This window comes from Dermacentor albipictus, unplaced genomic scaffold, assembly GCF_038994185.2.
Source record: "Dermacentor albipictus isolate Rhodes 1998 colony unplaced genomic scaffold, USDA_Dalb.pri_finalv2 scaffold_38, whole genome shotgun sequence".
NCBI classification, from domain to species: Eukaryota; Metazoa; Arthropoda; class Arachnida; order Ixodida; family Ixodidae; genus Dermacentor; species Dermacentor albipictus.
In genome coordinates, this window is record NW_027225592.1 from 32,422 (window position 1) to 56,209 (window position 23,788).

At 48.6% G+C, this 23,788-nt stretch overlaps 1 protein-coding gene across 3 annotated transcripts in view; it reads left to right on the forward strand.

Moving 5' to 3' along the window:
• Positions 1-23,788, forward strand: part of LOC135916947 (uncharacterized) — a 206,052-nt gene that overhangs the window by 31,890 nt on the left and 150,374 nt on the right. For all 3 annotated transcript variants that reach the window (XM_070529954.1, XM_070529955.1, XM_070529953.1), the window contains one exon: positions 19,132-19,279. In XM_070529954.1, the coding sequence (XP_070386055.1) occupies positions 19,132-19,279 (148 nt within the window). The remainder of the gene's footprint in view (positions 1-19,131; positions 19,280-23,788) is intronic.

Here is a 23,788-nt window from a genome sequence, read left to right on the forward strand (position 1 = left end):
CTTGCGACGCAGGTTTCACGATTGAGCAGTAGGCGTTGGTCCCCTTCGATGAAGCCTTCTACGTTTGCGGGTGTTTCAGTGCCGACCGAAATAACAATGCTGGAGCGAGGCGGGATGCTAACTTCATCTTCGAGCACACTCCAGGCGTGGTGACTACGAGGGCTCTTCGGCGGTATAGCTTGATCTTCCAACAGCGTTATTGACTTCGACTTCAGGTCGATGATTGCGCAGTGTTGGTTCAGGAAGTCCATGCCGAGAATGACGTCTCGTGAATATTATTGGAGGATAACGAAGGTGGCAGTGTAAGTCCGGTCATGAGCAGTAATTCTTGCCGAGCAGATTCCAGTCGGCGTTATGAGGTGTCCTCCAGCGGTCTGAATTGGCGTGCCTTCCCATGCAGTCTTAACTTTCTTCAAATGGGCGTTGATGGGTCCCCTCATGACGGAGTAATCAGCTCCTGTGTCTACTTAACGCGGTGACTTCGTGGCAGTCGAGAAGCAGGTCGAGGTCGATGGTTCTTTGTCTTGCGTTACAGTTAGGCCTTGGCGTCGGATCACGGCTGCGTCGCGTTGACCTGTCGCTGGTACGTGGTGTCGTCAGGTGGTCTTTCGTCTGTGCTTTCTTTGCTTCCAGACTTCGTCGAGAAGGCGGCGTGTCCTTATGTCGTCGAGGTTGTCTCTTTGTAGTCTTCGTAGGCGGCGGAGGACCTTCTTCGGTTCGACGAAGAGTAACCGCACCTCCATCGGTTGCTGCTTTTACTTTTGCGATGTGGGCTCATGGACTGGCCCCGGGCTCGGCCAGTGTATAGACGGCGCTGCGGCAAGAACTAGCGGCCTGGTGGCGGCGAACGGGACGGTCGTCGAAGGCTTTACTGAGTAGCGGCGAGGTAGTCGGCGATGTCGCGAGGGAGTTCACCTTGCTGCGGGCGCGGAGCATTGACGGCGAACCCTCGCAGTCCCATCTCCCGGTATGGGCATCGTCGGTAGACGTGATCCGCTTCTCCGCAGTGATAGCAGAGCGGGTCATGGTCGGGGGTGCGCCAAATGTCAGTTTTCCTCGCGTAGGTGCGCTGGGCGACGGGTAGGCGTGCTGGCGGCGGCGGCGGCGGACGACTGAATTGTGGCGTTACAGGCCCCTGGCGCGGTCGCGGAGGGGAACGCCGTGCGACGGTGGCGTAGGTCATCGCTTCTGGCTATTGCTGCGGTAATTGACGTTGCACCTCAGGAACTTCAAGCGAACGCTGCACTTCACCTTTCACAATGTCAGCGATCGAGGCCACTTGAGGCTGCGACAAAGGCAAGACCTTGCGCAGTTCTTCGCGCACAACGGCCCTGATAGTCTCTTGGCGATCACTGGAGCCCAATGCTAGAATGGTGCACTGAGGCGTGAGCACTTGGCGGTTATATTGCCTAGTGCGCATTTCTATAGTTTTCTCAATCGTCGTTGCCTCTGTAAAGAACTCGTCTACGGTTTTCGGTGAGTTTCGGATCAATCCGGTGAAAAGTTCTTGCTTTGCGCCTCGCATCAAGAAACTCACTTTTTTCTCTTCGGACATTTCCGGGTCAGCGCGCCGGAAAAGACGGGCCATCTCTTCCGTGAAAATAGAGATGGTCTCATTGGGTAGTTGGCCTCGGGTTTCCAGCAGAACTTTGGCCCTTTGTTTACGGACAACGCTCGTGAACGTCCTCAGGAAGTTACTGCGGAACAGGTCTCATGACATAAGGGTGAACACCCTGCTCTCGAACGAAGTCCTCGTGGCATCTTCCAAGGAGAAGTACACATGTCGTAGCTTATCCTTAGAGGATCAGTTGTTAAAGGTCGAGATCCTTTCTTAGGTTTCGAGACAGGTTTCCGGATCCTCCAACGTAGCTCCACGTAAAGTAGGGGGCTCTCTGGGCTGTTGAAATACGATGGGTGACACTGGGGCTGCCATTGTGGTGGCCTTGGCGACAATCTTCTTGGTGTTCTCAGGCAGAAGTCTGTTGCCCGGGGGCAGCTATTCAAGACGGTGGCTCGCTGAATAGTCCGGGACTAAGTTTGTGTTTTCTTTGCGGTCTGGGCTTGGATCACAGCTTGTCGGGGGTGCCGGATACATGAACGAAAAGCACATTCACCTGATGTCACGTGGAGTTACGTATGACGAACACAGCAGAAATGCTGCGAAAGACGAAATTACCTTTTATCGGGCGAACGTGTGCCTATAAAAACAGGCTACACTTTAAGAACGGCGATAACGGTGAGCACAGTCGGCGATCGTCAAACTCTGATCAGCGGGTCAAGCGCGTCGGCTTTTATAGATCAGTCATCGAATGTTCCACAGCACCCGCTGGGACTCACGTGCCTTCCACAAAGTTCTACACCATTCGTGTCGCGCATACATGTAATCAGATTACACAAGGTTTGGCGACAATAGACAGCGGATAGAAGCATCGATAACATTCTACAAACTTCCGATACATGTAGACGCATCTTGTGCTGAGCTATAACGTTTCTTAGACGTTAAAAGCACTCACCCGTAAAAGATAAACGAGTTCACGAGTCAATATTATAACAAAGAAAGACACCAAGGATAGCATATAGGAGAAATCACTTGTAGTTACTAACTGAATTAAACAAATGATAAATTAATGGAAATGAAAATAGATGAAAGAAGAACTGCCTGCAGGTGGGGAACGATCTCACGTCTTTGCATTGCGCGTTTGGTGCTTTTACCAATTGAGCTATCTGGGCTTTTTACATCAGTCATCGAATGTTCCAGAGCACCCGCTGGGACCCACGTGCCTTCCATAAAGTTCTACACCATTCGTGTCGTGCATACATGCAATCAGATTACACAAGGTTTGGCGACAACAGACAGGGGATAGAAGCATCGATAACATTCTAGAAACTTCCGATACATGTAGACGGGTCTTGTGCCGAGCTATAACGTTTCTTAGACGTTAAAAGCACTCACCCGTAAAAAATAAACGAGTTCACGAGTCAATACTATAACAAAGAAAGACACCAAAGATAGCCTATAGGAGAAATCACTTGTAGTTACTAACTGAATTAAAGAAATGATAAATTAATGGAAACGAAAATAGATGAAAAAAGAAATGCCCGCAGGTGGGGAACGATCTCACGTCTTTGCATTGCGCGTTTAGTGCTTCTCCCAATTGAGCTACCTGGGCGTAGTCTTGCCGTCACCTTTCTGGGGTCTTATGCTTTACTGCCAGAACTAACCCTGGGAGTGTTAGCCAGCGCCAACACTTCCAAATCTTGGCGGCAGATGTGGAACATCCTTGCTGCTGCAGGCGTCACGTGTACGTGATCTTTTTTGGGTGAAGGCAACTGGTCAAGAAACCTCCACATTCTACATGAAGGCATCAATGCTGCCGGGTTCGAGACACCAGTTATGTAACGAACGAGAAGAAAGGGGGCCGAAGGTCTCGATTTTTATTAACCTTATCATAATATTCATATCATAACAAAGACACCAAGGATAAGATATAGGAGAAATAACTTGTTACTAACTCAATTAAAGAAATGATGAAGTAATGGAAGTGAAAAGAGATTAAAAAAGAACTGGCCACAGGTGAGGTACTATCCCACGTCATTGCATTACGCCTTCGACGCTCTTATCGCACGTTAGTTTGTTGGCAAATGCACGCATATGCACGCGTGCACTTACACTGCGAATGCTCACACACAGATACACGCACTCGTGCGAATGGAAAAACGGAGGCACACGCATGTGCGTACACACGCATACAAGCATACAAGGGCACGTTCAAGACGTGCACACGCATAATCGCTCTCTCTCTCTCTCTGGCCCCTTCCCCACCTCGCCGCGCTGCCTCTCAAAATTCTGCGTGTGCAGACAGGCTGAATGACACTCGCTCTGCCATTACCGTTCCAACGCCATTTGTGAGAAATTTCTTTACGGCTTAAATTTGGCGTCTCGATGACAATGATTGATTGGAATCCTCTTTGAAACAAAGCGGTGACAAATAGCCACCTAGCCTGCTTGCGTTACTACTCAGCTATGCCATACGTACTTCTCATTCTAGCATTTTAGTATACATCGCTTTAAAGATTCTTCCTTTCCTCAAGACTATTTTATCAGCCTTGTACCGCGACTTATGCTTCTAACGGATCCGGTTTTATTAACTTCTTCCCTGCTTTTTTTCCACCACTACTCTAAACGTATATCTTGCTTATCTCGACTGCTAACTGGTTGATGCTTCCGGCCACTATAAATGCAAGCACCTCGGGAATATATAGGTTACCTACGGGTCTCACTGGGTGAATCCCTTCGCATTCCATCAGGATGTGCTCAGTGGTCTCCAGATTTTCGCTGCAGCACACTATGCCTCATCTAGTTGCGAATATCTTCCCCGGCATGTTTTTGTCTTTAGGCGACCAGCTCGAGCTTAAAATATTTAGGCACTTTGTGTTATCGCACAGGTTTTCCTTTCTAATGTCTTTCTTCATACTCCTGTAAAACTCCATGGGCCTTTTTGTTTCCATTGACCACTACATCCAATTCGATGTCTCTGTTTCTGTCAATTTCTTTTATGACTCCTGGTTGTCTATCTACACTTTCAATTACCTGCACACGGTTGCCAACTTTCCTGACCTCTTCCATTCTGTGTCCATGCTTTTTAGGCACAGATGTTTGCGCACTTTATCCGCCCATTTATTTTTATACATGTTGCTGAGCCTTTCTTTAAAACTAATTTTGCTCTGCGCTTCTCTGACTTCTAAATAGGACCAACACAGGTCTTCCTGGACTGCCTCATTTGTGGTTTTGCCGTGGGCTCCCAAAGCGAACCGGCCTAATGATCTTTGGTTAAATTCAAGCCCCGACAGGATATGCGATACGAAGCACAGAATGGCATTTGCGAACATTAGTGCTGGTACCATCACTCCTTTCCAAATTCCACGCACCCCCTCATATTTATTGTGGCCTCAAGGTGGTTTATTACATTATTGCTCGATTCAGGTTCCCCTTTGTTTTCAAATGATCTTAGTGGGTACTTGAGTAAATCTTTCCTTCATTTATGTATGCGCCGAGGTATTCATATTGTATGACTATTGTTACGTTTCGCCTACGACTCGCGGTGTAGCCGGCGCGGATGCAACGGACGCCAGGGCTTCGTTCAAAGCGGCGGACATTTTGGCCCGTTCGGAGCGGCCGCGACGCATCCCCGCCCAGCGCGTCCCGGCATGTTCAGTGCCACGTGTCTTTGTGTGTGCGTGTGTGTGTGTGTGCCCACGCTTGTCAAAGCGCGGCGGCCGGGGAGAGGAGCTCCCCAAGTGTGAAGCGAGGAGGTGTGACCGGCGCCGGCCCGGCTGATGCGTCACTACACTCGTCTCTACATGTCTCTCAGCTCGTCCGTGCCTCGCTGTCACGTGGTGTCATCCCGTGACCTTCCTTCTTGCCCGCGACGCCAAGAGTATAAAAGCAGCTGCCCCCGGACGCCAAGAGAGAGGCTCCGAATTCTTCCGCCGAGACGCGTGCTCTCCCGTCTCTCCACTTCGGTCGACCTGACCGGCCGCTCTATTGCGGTGCTAGAATAAACAAGTTGTTCTGTTAGCAGTCGACTCATGCTTTGCCAGGACCTTCGGATGCTTCCAGTGGTGCCCCAGGCCGCCAGGCCAACGCTACCCTTGGGGCTTGCGACCCATTTGCACAACTCGTGCCAGCGGTGCGACTGCAATAACGGGTGTCAGCACTGAGGTTCCAACAACCGGTGCCATCGGTGGGATTCCAACAGCTGGTTGCCAGCGGTGAGATCGCGACAACGGAGGCCAGCAGCGAAGATATGCGGTTGACTATGCTGAGCAGCACAACGACCATCCGGGAGCAGTGCAACGAGCCCTGTTTGATGACTGGTTGCCTGCAGCGGAACGACTGCGCTGAATTCTTGGCTGCAAGGTTTGGTGAGTGCGGGACTTTCTTCTTCTGAGTTTTGCCAGGCTTTTGTTAGTGTCAGAAACAGAGCTGGTAATTGTGGTTGTCGTTGCTGCCGGGTTAGTTTGCGGCAAGACGATAGTAGGCAGTAGAGAAAGCAGCATTCAGAGCAGCCATGGATTTGAAGTCGTTGCGCAAACCGAAATTATTGGAGCTTGCAAGGGAGTTGGGTTTGGATGTCTCAGACAAACTCAGAAAACCAGAACTGCTAAGGGCTATTCTTGAGTTGGAAACTGAGGATGACGAGCTGTCGGAATGCCTTGAGACCATTGAGGAGAGGGAGACGGCAAAAAGACAGGAGCGCGAACTTAGAGAACAGAAAGAGAAAGATAAGCGTGAACGTAAACAACAGATAGAACGAGAGCAACAAGAGGAAGATGAGCGTGAACGTAAAGAACAGATAGAACGAGAGCAACAAGAGAAAGAAAAAGAGCGAGAGCAACAAGAGAAAAAAGAAGAGCGCGATCACGCTTTGGAAATGAAGCGTCTCGAAGTAGAGATGGAAAGCGCTCGTAATGGAATTCAGGCACACGGTGCAGGAGAACGAGTATTGTTCAAAATGACTGACCTGATGCGGCCGTTTAAGCTTGCAGAGGACATTGGTTTGTTCCTGGTTAACTTTGGGCGAACGTGCGAGAAGCAGGGGTTCTCTCGGGAAACGTGGCCACAGCGCTTGCTCACTTTGTTACCCGGCGAGGCGGCCGACGTAGTCACTCGCTTGGAGAGAGAGGAGGCAGAGGATTTCGACCAAGTGAAATCGAGTCTGCTAAAAAAGCACAGGCTGTCAGCGGAGGCGTTCCGTCGGAAGTTTCGGGAAAATGAGAAAGGCAGAAGTGAGTCATATACAGAGTTTGCCTACAGGCTTATGTCAAACATGCAGGAGTGGCTCAAAGAAGAGAAAGCGTTTGGTGACCACGAGAAAGTTCTGCAGTGTTTCGGGCTGGAACAGTTTTATAGTCGGTTACCTGAGAACGTGCGGTACTGGGTCTTGGATAGGCCAGACGTTAGTACGGTGGCTAGAGCCGCTGAGCTAGCCGAAGAGTTTGTGACGCGTCGGGCTCGCGGAGCTAAGAACGGTCAAAAGGGTGAATTTGGCTCCAAGTTTGAGAGGCCGAAGTTCACGCCCATGAGAGCAAAGGGGGACACACGTAGTGCGGATGCGAGTGAAAGCAGTCCGACCGAACGCAAGGAGACGGCGGCAGCCGAAGCCGAACGCAGAAAGCGGTTCGAGACGAGGCAATGCGCGTGTGTTATACGTGCCAAAAGCCGGGTCACTTTTCGGCGCAGTGTCCGGAAACAAAAACAAAAGTCATGTTTTTGTCATTATGCAGCACTGACGAGAACATGAAGCTTCTCGAGCCTTACATGCGAGACCTCCTCGTGCACGGGAAAGAGTGCCGAGTGCTTCGCGATTCCGCAGCTACGATGGATGTAGTTCACCCCTCTTACGTAGAACCCGATATGTTCACGGGCGAGTGCGCATGGATCAAGCAAGCCGTGGAAGCTCATAGCGTGTGTCTGCCCGTAGCAAAAGTGCTTATTGAAGGACCTTTCGGAGCACTTGAGACGGAGGCGGCAGTGTCATCTATGCTGCCCCCCCAGTACCCATACCTATTTTCGAACAGGTCCGATCACCTCCTGCGCGAGAAGGGGCTTTTGTTTGGTGAGGCTAGCGTTCAGGCCTTAACCAGATCGAAGGTTCGGGAGCTCGCTGCAAAGGCGGTAGTTGCGGCGCCGACGCTGTCGAACAATGAGAAAGGGTCAGAGGCGCAGCAAGGTGATATTCAGAGCACGCCCGAACTGAATAAAATTGAGCCTGTAGCGTTAAAGGCACCAGATACTGGAGAGGAAATTCCCGATGTGGGAAAGTTAGAAGAGCTATCTGCAGATTTGCTCATCGCGCCTACGTCAGACGGACTTAATAGGTTGCTAAAAGTCAGCCGGTCGGCTTTGATAGCCGAGCAAAAGAAGGATGGCAGCCTAGAAAACATACGCTGCATTGTCAAGGAAGGTATCGCCAAGAAAAATGCTCGCTTTGTGGAAAGAGGTGGGGTCCTGTACCGGAAGTATCTAGACCGCATGGGAGTGGAGTTCGATCAGCTGATCGTGCCTCAATGCTATCGTCAGGATCTGTTGCGCTTGTCGCATGGAGGTTCGTGGTCCGGACACCTAGGAGTTAAGAAAACTAAGGACCGTCTCTTGCAAGAGTACTATTGGCCAGGGTGTTTTCGGGACGCAGACCACTTTGTGAAGACATGTGATACCTGTCAGCGGGTGGGCAAACCAGGGGACAAATCGAGGGCGCTGTTGAAGTTGGTACCTATCATTACGGAGCCTTTTAGACGGCTCGTTATTGATACAGTGGTACATCTGCCGGTAACAGCCACGGGGTACAGACACATTTTGACTGTGATCTGTCCAGCGACAAAGTTCCCTGAAGCAGTGCCTCTTAAAGAACTCAGCTCAGTTGAGATAGTCAATGCACTACTGTCCATATTTGCGCGAGTTGGTTTTCCTGCGGAAATCCAATCAGATCAGGGCACAGTGTTTACTAGCGCTTTGACGACAGCCTTTCTCGAAAGGTGCGGGGTAAAGCTGTTACACAGCTCAGTGCACCACCCCCAGTCGAATTCCGTTGAGAAGCTCCACTCCGTCATGAAGCGCGTGTTGAGAGCATTGTGTTTTGAACATCAAACTGACTGGGAGCTGTGTCTGCCTGGGGTGATGTTTGCATTACGGACCGCGCCGCATGCGGCTACGGGGTTTTCGCCAGCTGAGCTGGTGTACGGTCGCTCGCTTCGGTCTCCGCTTCGCATGCTTCGAGAATCGTGGGAAGGCAGGGGCGACGACCCAGTCGTGGTGGAGTACGTGCTTAAGCTCCTCGAACGCTTAAGAAGGGCACAGGGGTTGTCAGGTGAAGCAATGGCAAAGGCCCAGCAAAGGGCCAAGGTTTATTATGATCGGACAGCCAGGGCCCGTCGTTTTGAGGTGGGCGATGAGGTCATGATATTGCGCACATCGCTAAAAAACAAACTCGACGTGCAGTGGGAGGGTCCCGCACGGATTGTTCAAAAACTGTCGGACGTCAACTACGTGGTCAGTCTGCCAGGAAAACGGAGAGCACAGCAAGTTTACCACTGTAATCTGCTCAAACCCTATAAGCAACGGGAAGCAGTAATGTGTATGATGGTAAACGCTCCCGAAGAGCTTCCGGTCGAGCTTCCGGGACTAGGCTCAGTGACGAACAGGGAAGACACCGATCAAGTCATTAGTGACTTAATCGGTAAAGCACCGCTGTCGCCTGAGCAGAAAACCGAACTACACCAGCTCTTACAAGAGTTTCAAGGTCAGTTCTCTGAGAGGCCTGGCAGGACTTCTGTCCTTACTCATGATATAGAACTTACCTCCCCAGAGCCAGTACGATCCAAGGCGTACCGGGTGTCACCCCGCCAGCACGATATTATGGAGGCTGAGGTAAAGAAGATGCTACAGCTCGGTGTTATTGAGGCGGGTGAGAGTGATTATACCTCCCCTTTGATTTTAGTTGAGGTACCGGGCAAGGAACCTCGTCCTTGCGTCGACTACCGCAGGCTTAATTCCATCACTAAGGATCAAATTTATCCGATCCCTAACATCGAGGAGCGCCTTGAGAAAGTTAGTAGCGCTCAGTTTATTTCCACCCTAGATCTTGTCAGGGGTTATTGGCAGGTTCCACTTGCAGAAAAGGCTAGTAGGTATGCGGCGTTCATTTCACCAATGGGAACATTCCGTCCTAAAGTGTTGAGTTTTGGTTTGAAGAACGCGCCATACTGTTTTTCAAGCCTCATGGATAAAGTGTTGCGGGGACAGCAAGAATTCGCTTTATCGTATCTAGACGACGTAGCGATATTCTCCGCATCCTGGTCTGAGCATATGGCACACTTGCGGGCCGTGCTAACCCGCCTGCGCGAAGCGGGCTTGACAGTCAAGGCTCCCAAGTGCCAGTTAGCACAGGCCGAGGTTGTCTACCTCGGTCACGTGATTGGTCGGGGTCGTCGCCGCCCCTCTGAAATAAAGGTAGCCGCTGTGCGAGACTTCCCGCAACCGCGCACGAAGACCGATATTCGGTCGTTCTTAGGTGTCGCCGGCTACTATCAGAGGTACATCCCCAGGTACTCTGATATCGTGGCTCCCCTGACGGATGCTCTAAGAAAGACAGAGCCCCAAACAGTCGTCTGGGACGAGACAAAGGAAAGAGCTTTTAGCGCCCTAAAGAGCGCCCTAACAAGCCAGCCTGTGCTACGATCGCCAGACTACAGAAAAGGGTTCGTTGTTCAGTGCGATGCTAGTGAGCGAGGCATGGGCGTTGTACTGTGCCAACGGGAAAATGGAGAAGTGGAACACCCCGTCCTGTATGCTAGTCGTAAGCTGACCAGTCGTGAGCAGGCGTACAGCGCCACCGAGAAAGAGTGTGCGTGTTTCGTGTGGGCCGTTCAGAAATTGTCATGCTACCTAGCCGGCTCGAGGTTTATCATTGAGACGGATCACTGCCCTCTCCAATGGCTGCAGACCATCTCTTCCAAAAATGGCCGCCTCCTGCGCTGGAGCCTCGCTTTGCAACAATATTCCTTTGAGGTGCGTTACAAAAAGGGGAGTCTCAACGGTAACGCCGATGGCTTAAGTCGAAGCCCCTAACGTGGGAATCAGCCTCAAAATTGTTTGTTATTGATGTTTTTCTTCCTGAGGCAGGATTTTTAACATATTGCTTTTGTGTAGTGTTTCAAAGTGATGATGTGCTTTCTAGTGCAATCTTCCGATTTGTGGACGCGTTCTGAGTGCTGCTAGACTACTGTAAGGAACTAGGCAGTAGTATAAAAGGGGAAAGAGCCTGGCATGGCTTAGTGAGGATTATGCCGTGCTTGCTGACTGAGCGGCTGAGTTTCGGCGTAGTTCTAACGCTTGCTGGGAACGAGAGAAAAATGACAACTCTCCCGAAGTCACTTTGCAGTGTACTGTGTGTACCTGAACGTGAGAACGAGGCCTTCTCGGTGCGCTGCGCTCAAGAAACGCCGAGGGACGACCGACTTCGGTTATGAGCATCATCGAGCGACATCCCTCCGGACAGCGGATGCAGTACCCTGACCATCGGGATCTCCTTCCCCCGGCGGGGCGGTCTGTTACGTTTCGCCTACGACTCGCGGTGTAGCCGGCGCGGATGCAACGGACGCCAGGGCTTCGTTCAAAGCGGCGGACATTTTGGCCCGTTCGGAGCGGCCGCGACGCATCCCCGCCCAGCGCGTCCCGGCATGTTCAGTGCCACGTGTCTTTGTGTGTGCGTGTGTGTGTGTGTGCCCACGCTTGTCAAAGCGCGGCGGCCGGGGAGAGGAGCTCCCCAAGTGTGAAGCGAGGAGGTGTGACCGGCGCCGGCCCGGCTGATGCGTCACTACACTCGTCTCTACATGTCTCTCAGCTCGTCCGTGCCTCGCTGTCACGTGGTGTCATCCCGTGACCTTCCTTCTTGCCCGCGACGCCAAGAGTATAAAAGCAGCTGCCCCCGGACGCCAAGAGAGAGGCTCCGAATTCTTCCGTCGAGACGCGTGCTCTCCCGTCTCTCCACTTCGGTCGACCTGACCGGCCGCTTTTTTGCGATGCTAGAATAAACAAGTTGTTCTGTTAGCAGTTGACTCATGCTTTGCCAGGACCTTCGGATGCTTCCAGTGGTGCCCCCGGCCGCCAGGCCAACGCTACCCTTGGGGCTTGCGACCCATTTGCACAACTCGTGCCAGCGGTGCGACTGCAATAACGGGTGTCAGCACTGAGGTTCCAACACTATGGGTCTGACGCACTCACTCGTCTCTTCATTGAAGACTATGATTCCTCATTTCCCTGTGCTGAACTTGAGGTCTACATTTGTCGATGCGTTGCCACACATATTCACAAGGTTCGGTAAATGTTATTGCATTGCTCGCTAGTAGCACTATATCGTCCGCATATATCACTGTGACGACCTTCTGTTTCACCATTTGTCCATTACGCATGTATGATTAAACAAGCCCTAATTCACTGCTTTCCAGTCGTCTTTCTATTCCCTTAAGAGACAGCGTGAACAATAATGGAAATTAGGATGGATAGTTGGGCGTGTTGGTTAGGCATGATTTCTGAAGTGAAGGCGCTAAAATGACGGAGGACAAAGTGTGTGTGTTTCTGCTTTGTCCTCCGTCATTTTAGCGCCTTCACTTCAGAAAACAATGCAAAACGAGGACATCCTTGCTTCAGTCCTTGGTGAATCCTCCCGCCGCCTTTATTACATTTGCGGCCTTCTCATACAATTTTTACTCGGTCGTCTCTATTTGTCTCCCTCAGCAGCGCCACGAAATCATCTATGCCTTCGTGCTTGAGAATATTCCATAACAATTCCCTGTCTACGTTGTCGTAGGCTCCCTTATTATCCAGAAATGCTATTCATAAAGGTCTATTCTGAGCTACAGAAACTTCTATGCACTGAGTTGGCACAAACATATTATCCTCTTTGCGTCTGCCTGGGGGGCTAATCTGCTAGTGGACATGCCCGTCTGCTGCTGAAGTGCTGATTGCCTTAGTAGCCGGTCTCGTCCTGACCCGTACCCCTGCAGAGCCAATCAGAACTCCAGCAGCAGACGAAATGAACATATCCACTAGGTGGATCCACTTGGAGAATAGCCCTCCCCTCCCCCCTTCCACCCGGTCTTAATTCATTCGGTAGTTCCCTCAGTACATCATATTTTCCACCCACCTCGACTGTTTTGATTTTATGGCTTGCACTGCCATTCCCTATATCGCCGATGTTACTGTAACTGTCCTGTACGAGCTCGTCCTAGCCTTATCACGTTTGTCTTTGTATATAAGTTTTATCTTGCTTTCGCGCCATCCAACCGGGATTATCTTCGTTTTAATCACTTTTGAAGCAACTGCAGATTGCGCGGCCGTGCCCGATCGGAGCCAATGATCGCGGCTAAATCTAGCGCGCACAAGGAAGGAAAGCGGGCAGGCAGCGCGTTGTTTTCCCTCACGCGAATGGTCTCGGGACAAGGGAGGGGAGCGGCGTTGCGCTCCGGCAGCAGCTGCGCGTTCCGCGGACGCGCGCGCCCTATCTTGAAAGGGATATGTAGAGTGTAGGTGTGCCGATGGCTCCTACCTTTTTTGAGTGTTGTATTTTCATCGCTCAGTTTGCGTTGAAGCTATAGATAGCAAGAAGGTCACTACACTCGCTGCTGCTGCCGCGCTTCCTCACACCAGCGTTTTGACAGCGGGTGTCCGCGGTCACGGTGTGTGATGTGTTCATGTTCGCCTTTGCGTGCTGACATCAAGGATGCTTGTTATTTAGTTAGTAAGGGAATGTTTCCATGTTGAAAGGGCCGATAAAACTACTCTTCTTACTTAATATAGCTGTCTAGTAATTTGCTATCGCAATCGATGGTTCGCCTTTCGGGGGAAACGGAATTTTTTCATTAGCTGTACTGGGATTTCAGCGGGTCCTGCAGCTGTATTATTAGGGATATTTCCTTCTGCTTTTTTCCAGTAAACTGTTTTCTGTGCTAAATTTTGATCTCTCGGGCTTCTCTGTTGATGGATCTGTTTGCATGTAAACTACACTTTCTTCTGGGCCGAAGTTATCCCTAATAACGTCTCTGAGGCACCACAGCGCATCGTTTCCTTCGAAGGTGTTGCCCTCTTCATTCTTTATAGCTGTTTGCGAATTTTTAGTTAGAGCTCCGAGTGCTATTACACGGTTCCAGAATGTTCTTGATGCGCCTTTGCCTCTTTTACCAGTGTTATGCTCCCATTGTTTACTTGTGCATTTAATGTTCTCTTGCACGAGCTCACTCGCCACCCTTTTGTTTTCTCGTTATTTGTTACAACTATGGAGCGCTTCTTCTTCGTGTCATCCCAGCTTTTTGGCTTCTTGATGATGGCTAGATTTTATTCAAGTCAATGTGCCCTGTGCCGGGAGGTTGCTCCTGTCGTATGACTTCACCGCCCAACCCTGACCGTAACACTGCTTTAACGTAGCACCAATGTTACGACTAACTACTGTAAATGCATATGTTGTTACAAGGCAGAACCTTCTCGGAGATGCCAAATGAAACTTGCTAATACTCGGCCGATATTTTGAAATATAGTTTCCTAAAAATGGTGCCCATTCAGTTACGCTTCTGCATTGCCGCGAAGTTCCACACAAATGCGTAGGGCAATGTCCAGAATTCCTGGACATGTGATGGCTATAGCCAATGGTAGCTTCGCAATGGAATGATTAGTGCCACTAAAATCTTTACCTCCGCTTCCTTAATGCCCTGGCCGACAAACACTCACCTGGCCTATGCTGACAGATTGCAGCGTTATCTGCTCATCGTCTCGTATTTGGCCGCGGGTGCACCGCCTTAGCCCCGTGGCTACCGTGGTCCTTTGCTTCCTTTCCTTTTCTTCCTTCCGTGTTCCTCTGCTTAGGTGGTGGGTTAAGCCCGCCGCGGGCCTTTTGCGATGGGGGTGGAGAGCAAAAATGCTCTCGTGCCCTGCATTGAGTGCACGTTAAAGGGAGTGGTGAAAACTGATTCGGAGCCCCCCCCCCCTCCCCCCCACTATGGCGTGCATCATAATCAGATCGTGGTTTAGACGCTTAAAAATCACTGTCGCTTTTTTGTTTATTTGGCCGCGGAAGATGATATTCTTCTGACTTAAATAATGTCGCTACATCGTCACCGCCATGAGGTCATCACCAATTCTCATGAATACAGCCACGACCCTACGCTAATTTATACTTTCGGCAGATACGCACGAACCGAGTGAGTCGGACTTTTTGAATGCTACACCCCTTGCAGCGTCTCGTCTAAGCATGTCTCTATGGACAAATTGACAATATGAAGTTGCGACTTTAAAAACAGGGACATTTAGTAGCGTACAGCTTGCAGCCGTAAAGAGTCTAGGGAAAAGGACAGTCTTTTGCACCGTTCGATTTGTGTCACCATACTTTTAAATGTGATACCTACCGAATACCGCGCGAAGTTGCCATGTTTGGGTGCCATGGGTGAGAGATTGCAGTAGTCTTCCGAAAGCAGACTAAATAACATTTTCAGTGGCACGCTTGTTTTGATCTGGTTTCCGGAGCTCCAGAGAACAATATAATGGTACGTTTTGGTGGTTGGTCCAGTCCTCCTAGTCACAATGCTAGGCCCTCTTGATATGAGTTAGAGAAAGAACGACTTACTGGAATGGCGAGTCAATTTCCGGAGCAGTGAGAGGAAAGGAAGTGAGGTCAGGTTGGAACTTCGGGTATTGCCCGACTGAACGACGCCGCTGCATCACATAGAATCACGGCGCGAGCCAGACAAAAAAAAAAAAAATGTTGGGCCACGAAAGCGACCGATACAGTGGCCATCGCTTTCGTAGTACAAAGAATTTTGAGCACTATGGTGCACAGTGGCCGCTGTCACTTAGCTCTCAATTAGACAAAAAACTTGAAAGTGCCCCTAAAATGTAAAGTTTTTCCGTTTCGGCCTCTTCGAAATGCAGGCGCCGCGGCAGGGATGGACCCCATGACTTCGAGCGCAGCAGCTAAACACCATAGCCACTAAGTTATTGCGGCGGCCGAAAGTGCGAGAAAGAAATGCAAACCTTGCTGTTTCTCCGCCATCCACGCGTGGCACACACACCTCGTCCGCGCGAAGTTAAAGCGCAATCGCGATGTAGCGTAAATGGCCGCGCCGGAAAAACTGAATGAATGAATGAATGAATGAATGACTGAATGAATGAATGAATGAATGAATGAATGAATGAATGAATGAATGAATGAATGAATTTAGAAAAGAGGGTCAAAGTTGCTTGTGGGGCAAGAGCGAGAAAGGTAGGGGGATTGCTCTGACACCGCATATATAGTGCACTGGTGGAAACTACACAGCATTCACGTGAATAAAAACAACCCTTATCCCGCAATTCGCTCCAAGTCGAATTTCAGCAATCTGAAATTGCAATCCAAGTGTAGTCGGAGTACTCATTTTGGAGCGCCCCGAAACGGCCACCAAAAAATGGCTTAAGTGCCGAATTTTCCGTGTTGCTCTGTTACCGCATAAGTTATGGGTGTCGAATATGCTAACAAATGGCCACTATAGCAAGCGCGTCGAATGCATCGCGGTGTAGCCTTCTGGCATTGGCTACAATAGCATCAAGCTAACAATAGACAAGCAGAATATAACTGCCTATATATAGGGGATAATTGCTGCTCTTACCAGGATTATGTAGTCGATTAGTTTGCAATCCTGCCGTTGAAAAGCTACGAACGGAACATACCATAACACGCTGAAAATTGTGGGACCTGATCAGGACAAGCTTAGCAGGAGTTCACGTGTTCGTTCTTGAACTTTATTGCCAAATTAATAAACTTCTCGAAGAATGAGAAGTAACGATGGGGTCGAGGGGAGGGGGTGACACGGAATAGCCGCCGAACTCGGGTAGCCGCCATGCAGGAAACTTCAAGCACTGCCTATTGAAACAACGGGTCGCACAATGACGTCCAGTGCCTTGAATTCGTTTTAATACACAGTGCACTCATTTACGCCTTTGTACATCAATATCATCATCATCATCATCAGCCTGGTTACGCCCACTGCAGGGCAAAGGCCACTCCCATGCTTCTCCATCTACTCCGGTCATGTACTATTTGTGGCCATGTTGTCTCTGCAAACTACTCAATCTCATCCGCCCACCTAACTTTCTGTCACCCCCTGCTACGCTTCCCTTCATTTGGAATCCAGTCCGTAACGCTCAATGAACATCGGTTATCTTCCCTCCTGATTACATGTCCTGCCCATGCCCATTTATTTTTATTGATTTCAACTAAGATGTCATTAACTCGCGTTTGTTCCCTCACCCAATCTGCTCTTTTCTTATCCCTTAACGTTACACCTATCATTCTTCTTTCCATAGCTCGTTGCGTTGTCCTCAATTTAAGTAGAACCCTTTTCGTAAGCTACCAGGTTTCTGCCGCATACGTGAGTACTGGTAAGACACCGCTCTTATACATTTTGCTCTTGAGGGATAATGGCAACCTGCTGTTTATGACCTGAGAATGCCTGCCGAACGCACCCCAGCCCATCCTTATTCTTCTGATTATTTCCGTCATGATCCGAACCCGCGGTCACTACCTGTCCTAAGTAGATGTATTCCCTTACCACTTTCAGTGCCTCGCTACCTATCGTAAACTGCTGTTCTCTTCCGAGACTGTTAAGCATTAATTTAGTTTTCTGCAGAATATTTTTTAGGCCCATTCATCTGCTTTGCCTCTCCAGGTCAGTGAGCATGCATTGCAGTTGGTCTCCTGAGTTACTAAGCAAGGCAACATAATCAGCGAATCGCAAGTTACTAAGGTATTCTCCATTAACTCTTATCCCCAATTTTTCCCAATCCAGGTCTCTGAATACCTCCTGTAAACACGCTGTGAATAGCATTGGAAAGATCGTATCTCCCTGCCTGACGCCTTTCTTTATTGGGACTTTGCTGCTTTCTTTATGGAGGACTACGGTGGCTGTGGAGGCACTATAGATATCTTTCAGTATTTTTACATAGGGCTCGTCTACACCCTGACCCCGTAATGCCTCAATGACTGCTGAGGTTTCGAGTGAATCAAACGCTTTCTCGTAATCAATGAAAGCTACATATAAGGGTTGGTTATATTCCGCACATTTCTCTATCACCTCATTGATAGTGTGAATATGGTCTATTGTTGAGTAGCCTTTACGAAATCCTGCCTGGTCCTTTGGTTGACAGAAGTATCAGGTGTTCCTGATTCTGTTTGCGATTACCTTAGTAAATACTTTTTAGGCAACGGACAGTAGGCTGATGGGTCTATACTTTTTCAAGTCTTTGGCGTCCCCTTTCTTATGGATTAGGATTATGTTAGCGTTCTTCCAAGATTCCGGTACGCTCGAAGTCATGAGGCATTGCGTATACAGGGTGGCCAGTTTTTCTAGAACAATCTGCCCACCATCCTTCAACGCCCGCCATCCTTCAACTTTTCATGTTTTGACCTTGGTAGTAATGTTGATGAGCCCTGCATTGAGGTGTATCTTTTGTTTTCCACTTTAGAAGGCTGTTTACTGTTTTTTTTTTTGCCCTGATCTTGTAACCCCCCTTACGCAATGCCCCCATGGGGCCTGTAAGGTTTTTAAAATAAATAAATAAAAAAAATCTGCTGTTATTTGATCTTCCCCGGCTGCCTTACCCCTTTGCATATCTCCCAAGTCTTTCCTTACTTCTTCCGGCATTACTTGTTCGATTCCAAATTCCTTTCGACCATTCTCTCTTTTATTATCGTCGTGGGTGCCAGTGTTACTGTATAGATCTCTGTAGAACTCCTCAGCCACTTGAACTATCTCATCCATATTAGTAATGATATTTGCGGCTTAGTCTCTGGACGCATACATATTATTCTTGCCTATTCCTAGTTTCTTCTTCACTGCTTTTAGGCTTCCTCCGTTCCTGAGAGCATGTTCAATTCTATCCATATTATACTTCCTTATGTCAGCTGTCTTACGCTTGTTGATTAACTTAGAAAGTTGTGCCACTTTTATTCTAGCTGTACGGTTACAGACTTCCATACATTGGCGTTTCTTGATTGCGTCTCCTGCGATAGGCTACTGGCATCCTGTCTAACGGAGTTACCACCGACTTCTATTGCCTACTCCTTAATGATGTCCATAAGATTGTCGTGCATATCTTCAACACTAAGGTCCTATTCTTGAGTTAAGGCCGAATACCTGTTCCGTAGCTTGATCTGGAATTCCTCTATTTTCCCTCTTACCGCTAACTCATTGATCGGCTTCTTATGTACCGGTTTCTTCCATTCCCTCCTCAGGTCTAGGATAATTGGAGTTCTTGCCATCTGTCGCGGCAGCGCACCTTGCCGAGCACGTCCACATCTTGTATGATGCCAGGGTCAGCGCAAAGTATAAGGTCTATTTCATTTCTAGTCTCGCCATTCGGGCTCCTCCACCTCCACTTCTGGCTATCTCGCTTCCCGCCTCTTCCGCCTATCCCGGCTGTGTACAGGTGAAATTTATCCAAATGCGCGCGCGCGCGTATCTTGCAATAGGATAGCGAGAGAGACTTTGATTCATCAGTCTCTGTTGCCTGTGCGTTCTCACGAAACCAAGTTTGAATGTTTCCAGTTGATGTGCCTGTGCCTAGCTACCATCCTCGGCTTCTTCGTGCTGGCATTCTTCTTCATCGTGTCTCGCTACTTCTACCCAGCCGCAACTGTGGCTGGCCTTCGTAGCTGCGGCGACGTCGTTGTCTGGGGCGTGGGCAGCATGAAAGGTAAGCGCTTCGGCCACTCTCATTGGCTCTGTCACCATGCCTGCTTACTACAGCGCCATGGTAGCGCAAACCAGGCATAATCGAGGGCTGTATTTCGGGTCGTGTATATTCGGAGTTCGCAGAATTTTGATCTCCTTCTGGATGAAAATTGATCATGAAAAAGGGATCTTCAGAAAAAGGATAAAACACAGACTACAGATTCGCCAGCTAAAGGCCCATTCCACTGCCGTAGATTAGAAGCAGCCTTGAAGTAGCATTCGGCGCTAATTTTAGATCAAGATCATTCCTGTGACATGATAAGGATCACTTGTGCACACGTGGATTATTTGACGGGTTTCAATTTCTTAAATCTACGCCGTGGCTAAGGGCTGATAAGGCTGTGGCTAAAAATTTATTGACGGCAGTCGCTTTGCGAGCGAATTACCAGAAACGGTCTCTATTCGACCAAAGCAACCGTTTGCGTCCAAACATACGACCGGTCGTACGACCTGTGCTAGTCACCAGTTTAAAAGAGCCTTAAGAGAGATGCCGTAGTTGAAAACATCGAAAGTACTCGATTGATTTTCGTCGCGTTGTGTTTGGGCATTTTGCCCACGTGTTGCAGATTGGAAGCACTTCTGCAGCAGAAATGAGCAGGCTATCAAACTTGGCGTGAAGAAGGTGCATTGAAGAGCGGCATACACCCATTATCTGATCTTGCCATTGAGTGCGTGAGTTGGCCGACATTCAGGTGGACATTGAGGACGGAAGGGTTATTTAGACTATGTAGAAGACTTAGAAACAAGTAAAGGAACAGTAAAAAGTCATCGACAGCTGGTATGAAATCGTTGCGACCTGTGACAAGAAGAACGTCTCTCCCTTTAGCTCCCTCTACGATGCTTCTCCACCTTATAACCCCATCGATAACAGAGCTGTTTTTAGCGCCGATACTTTCCTGCTTATATACTGCGATAACCTTGATGTCATGCGATTGTTCACGGCGAGCATTCTAATCTGTTCAGCCTTTTGACATCTGCGCCAGCGCGATGCACCCGTATGGGTCTGTTAAAAATCGCCAAGTTCATTTCTGTTGCCGAACGCCGAAAAAACTACGGAAGGTTGTCATATACAGCTTTCGCAGTAAAAAGATGCTGTTCAGATAGTAAGACTCGGGACGCGCAACTCAATGGGCGGACAGCAGAAGGAAGGCAGCGGTAGTGCCCTATCTGCATAGAGTAGCACATATAGTTTTAATGAAATGGCTAGCCGGGCAGACAAAAGCGGTCTTTTCAGCGCCAGAAAAACTCGCGCAAATATGTCTGTTAACGGACCCGTACCGTAAGTGAGCTGTCGGATGCTCTACGAATAATCGTAAAACGCCCGCCGGTTGCATATACGCTGTTTACGAACTTCCGTCGTCCTGCAGGAAAAAAATACACCGGAGAGAGAGGAAGGTGTCTTAATAACCGGTTACGAAAACAGTCTAAACGTGAGGAATAAGCAATACGCTCATCTGTCCGCTCACTGTCAAAAACGCGGCTGCGCGCCGGTGTATGAGTCGTGCCTTGTTCTTGCAAAGCACAAAGATATAGATGTGCAAGAGATTGACGCGTAATAGTTCTACGGAAACCCGCAAGGTGGGGAGAAGTAATTAATAAGGGAAAAATGAGACGTCCACCAAAACACAGTTAGGTGCTACAAAGGAAACACATACGGGTCCCTCGAAAGAAAAGCCTCGCCGTTGAAGAAAAATTCGTCCTGGTCCGGGATTCGAACCCGGGACCGCCGTCGTCCGGGGCAGCCACTCTACCATCTGAGCTAACCAGGCGCCTAGCAGATGATAGGGCGATGTCGAATTTGTCAACAACTCGAGGCAAGGGCAAGCGTTTGACGTAATAGTTCTGGGGAAACCCGCAAGGTGGAGATAAGTAACTAATAAAGGGAAAATGAGACGTCCATCCAAATGTAGTTGAGTTTAAGTTAAGTTTAACTTAGGCTAAGTTTATGTGCTATAAAAGAAACCCATGCGGGTTTCCCTTGTAGCACTTAACTACATTTGGGTGGACGTCTCATTTCCCCCTTATTAATGTGCGAGAGATTATTGAGGCTCAAGCTATCTGCCGCAACAGTGATGCGTGTGTTAGTGCCTCTTCGGTCGGCTTGTTAGATAAGGAGACGGCCTTTTTGGATGGTTGAACTTTGAATGAAGTGGCGTCAATGTGCATGCATGGGTTAAATAGGTGAATGTTTCCTGAAAATAAAGCTGTTGAAGTTAGCGCATCGGGGTGTCGTCTCCCTTCTATCCTTGTCCGATGGTGCTAAATAGGCTTTCCAAGTCAATTTACCAACACTTCCAACAAATGGCAATGCTGGTTAAATTAATTACGATAGAATTGTTAAGTCTGAAAATGCTCCTAAGACTAAAGAAGGATAAGGAAGCCTAATGGAGATTTAATACGATGAAATTGCCTAAGCGCGATGAAGATTAATTGGGAGTAATCGGGACTAGTGAGGATAATTAAAAATATTTTAGGTTAAATTACAAGCCTCACCAATAGCTTAATCAACATAGCAAATAGCCTAATCAACAATAAGTAAAGCTACTTAGGTATAGTTCAGCTTAATCTCGATTGTTTAACATTCAAATTACTTTGAATCATAACTAAGCGTAATTAAGATGACTTAAGTAATTATGGTGTTTTACGTGCCAAAACCACTTCTTGATTTTGAGGCACGCCGTAGTGGAGGACTCCGGAAATTTCGACCACCTGGGGTTTTTTAACGTGCACCTAAATCCAAGTACACGGGTGTTTTCGCATTTCGCCCACATCGAAATGCGGCCGGGATTCGATCCCGCGACCTCGTGCTCAGGAGCCCAACACCATTGCCACTGAGCAACCTCGGCGGTAGAGATGACTTAAGCCTATTTAAATTTATTTGCGATTACATTACTGAAGCCCAATCAAGATGTGTATTTTTAATTCTGTTGTTTTATGTGCCAGGACCATGACATAATCATGAGGCACGCCGTAGTAGGGGACTTCGGCTTAATTTTTGCCGCGTGGGGCTCTTTAAATTGCACCCAATGCATGGTACATGGGCGCATTTGCATTTCGCACTCATTGAAATGCGACCGCCGTGGCCGGTATTTGATCCCGCGACCTCGTGCTCAGCAGCGCAACGCCAAAGCCACTGAGCAACGAGGGATGGAAATGAATGTTAATAAGGGTAATGGTGACTAATTAACGAAACATTACTTAACCGTAATTAGGAATGAATACGATTACATTTACTTCACCCATTAGATTGTTTCCTACCTATTAGGTTCACGAATTAGGTGACTGCAACTGTTCATTGCAAGTATAGAAGCACAATGCGTCATACGATTACATTTACTTCACCTATTAGATTAATTCCTACCTATTAGGTTCACAAATCAGGTAACTGCAACTGTTCATTGCAAGTCTAGAAGCACATTGCCTCATCCTCGACACAACGAGCCACTCGTCCAATCAATCAATCATTCGTTGCATGCCTCAAATATGTGTCAGAACACATCTGGTCATGTAACGGCGAAGTTTGCTCACTTCTAGGTTGGTATGGTGTAGTGCAAACATATATGTATTACACAGTTAATACCTAATTAATTTTTTAGTTAATTACATATATACGGTCAGCAAGGGCACAGTTATATTACAAGAGTGGAACAAGTCAAAATATGTAAAAGTTAGCGTTCTAAAACACAATCATTACAGATACTTTTTGCAAAGATGTCTAACAGGTGAAGGGACAAATTAGGAGCACCAAATAAGATATAGGCAAAATATTAGCCAATAATAGCACCATGTCACATAGAGGCAAAAACAATTCTCTTAGCAGTTACAAATCAGAATGTCAACTATGTGTTTTATGAATGAATCAGTTGCTGTGTATGAGACGGCATCTTCGGACACAGAGTTGCATCCGCTGATGGCTCTTCGAAAGAAGCTATACTTAATGTAGTCAGTACAAACAACAGCAGTACAGAAAAGTCGCAGTTTAGCCTGAAAGGCGAAGCATCGATTGCGATCGCAAATTAGTGGACATCTATACGAAGTAACGATAGTAGTTTTATCGGCCGGAAACACTTGGAAACATTCGTTTACTAATTGAAATAACAAGCCATTGTGTTCGCCCGCAGAAGCAAATTCTATGAGCGCCGACACTCGCTGTAAAAACGCTGATGTGAGCAAGCGCGGCAGCGGCAGCAGCAGCGAGCGAAGTGATCTCCGTGCATTCTATCGCTTCAACGCAAAATCGGCGGGGACACAGCGTGCACAAAGGTATGAGCTCTCTGCAGATTACTTTCAAGAGACGGCGCGCATGACCGCGCGCGGCAGTGCGAACTACGCACTTGTTGGCAGAGTCAAAGCCGCCGCCCCTCCTCCCCGCGCTACCTCCCCTCATTACTCCAGATACGGCGCGAGGTTGAGCCGCGATTGTCGGCTTCCCTAGCGTGATTTCACTCGCAGATACAGCATACTACGCGCA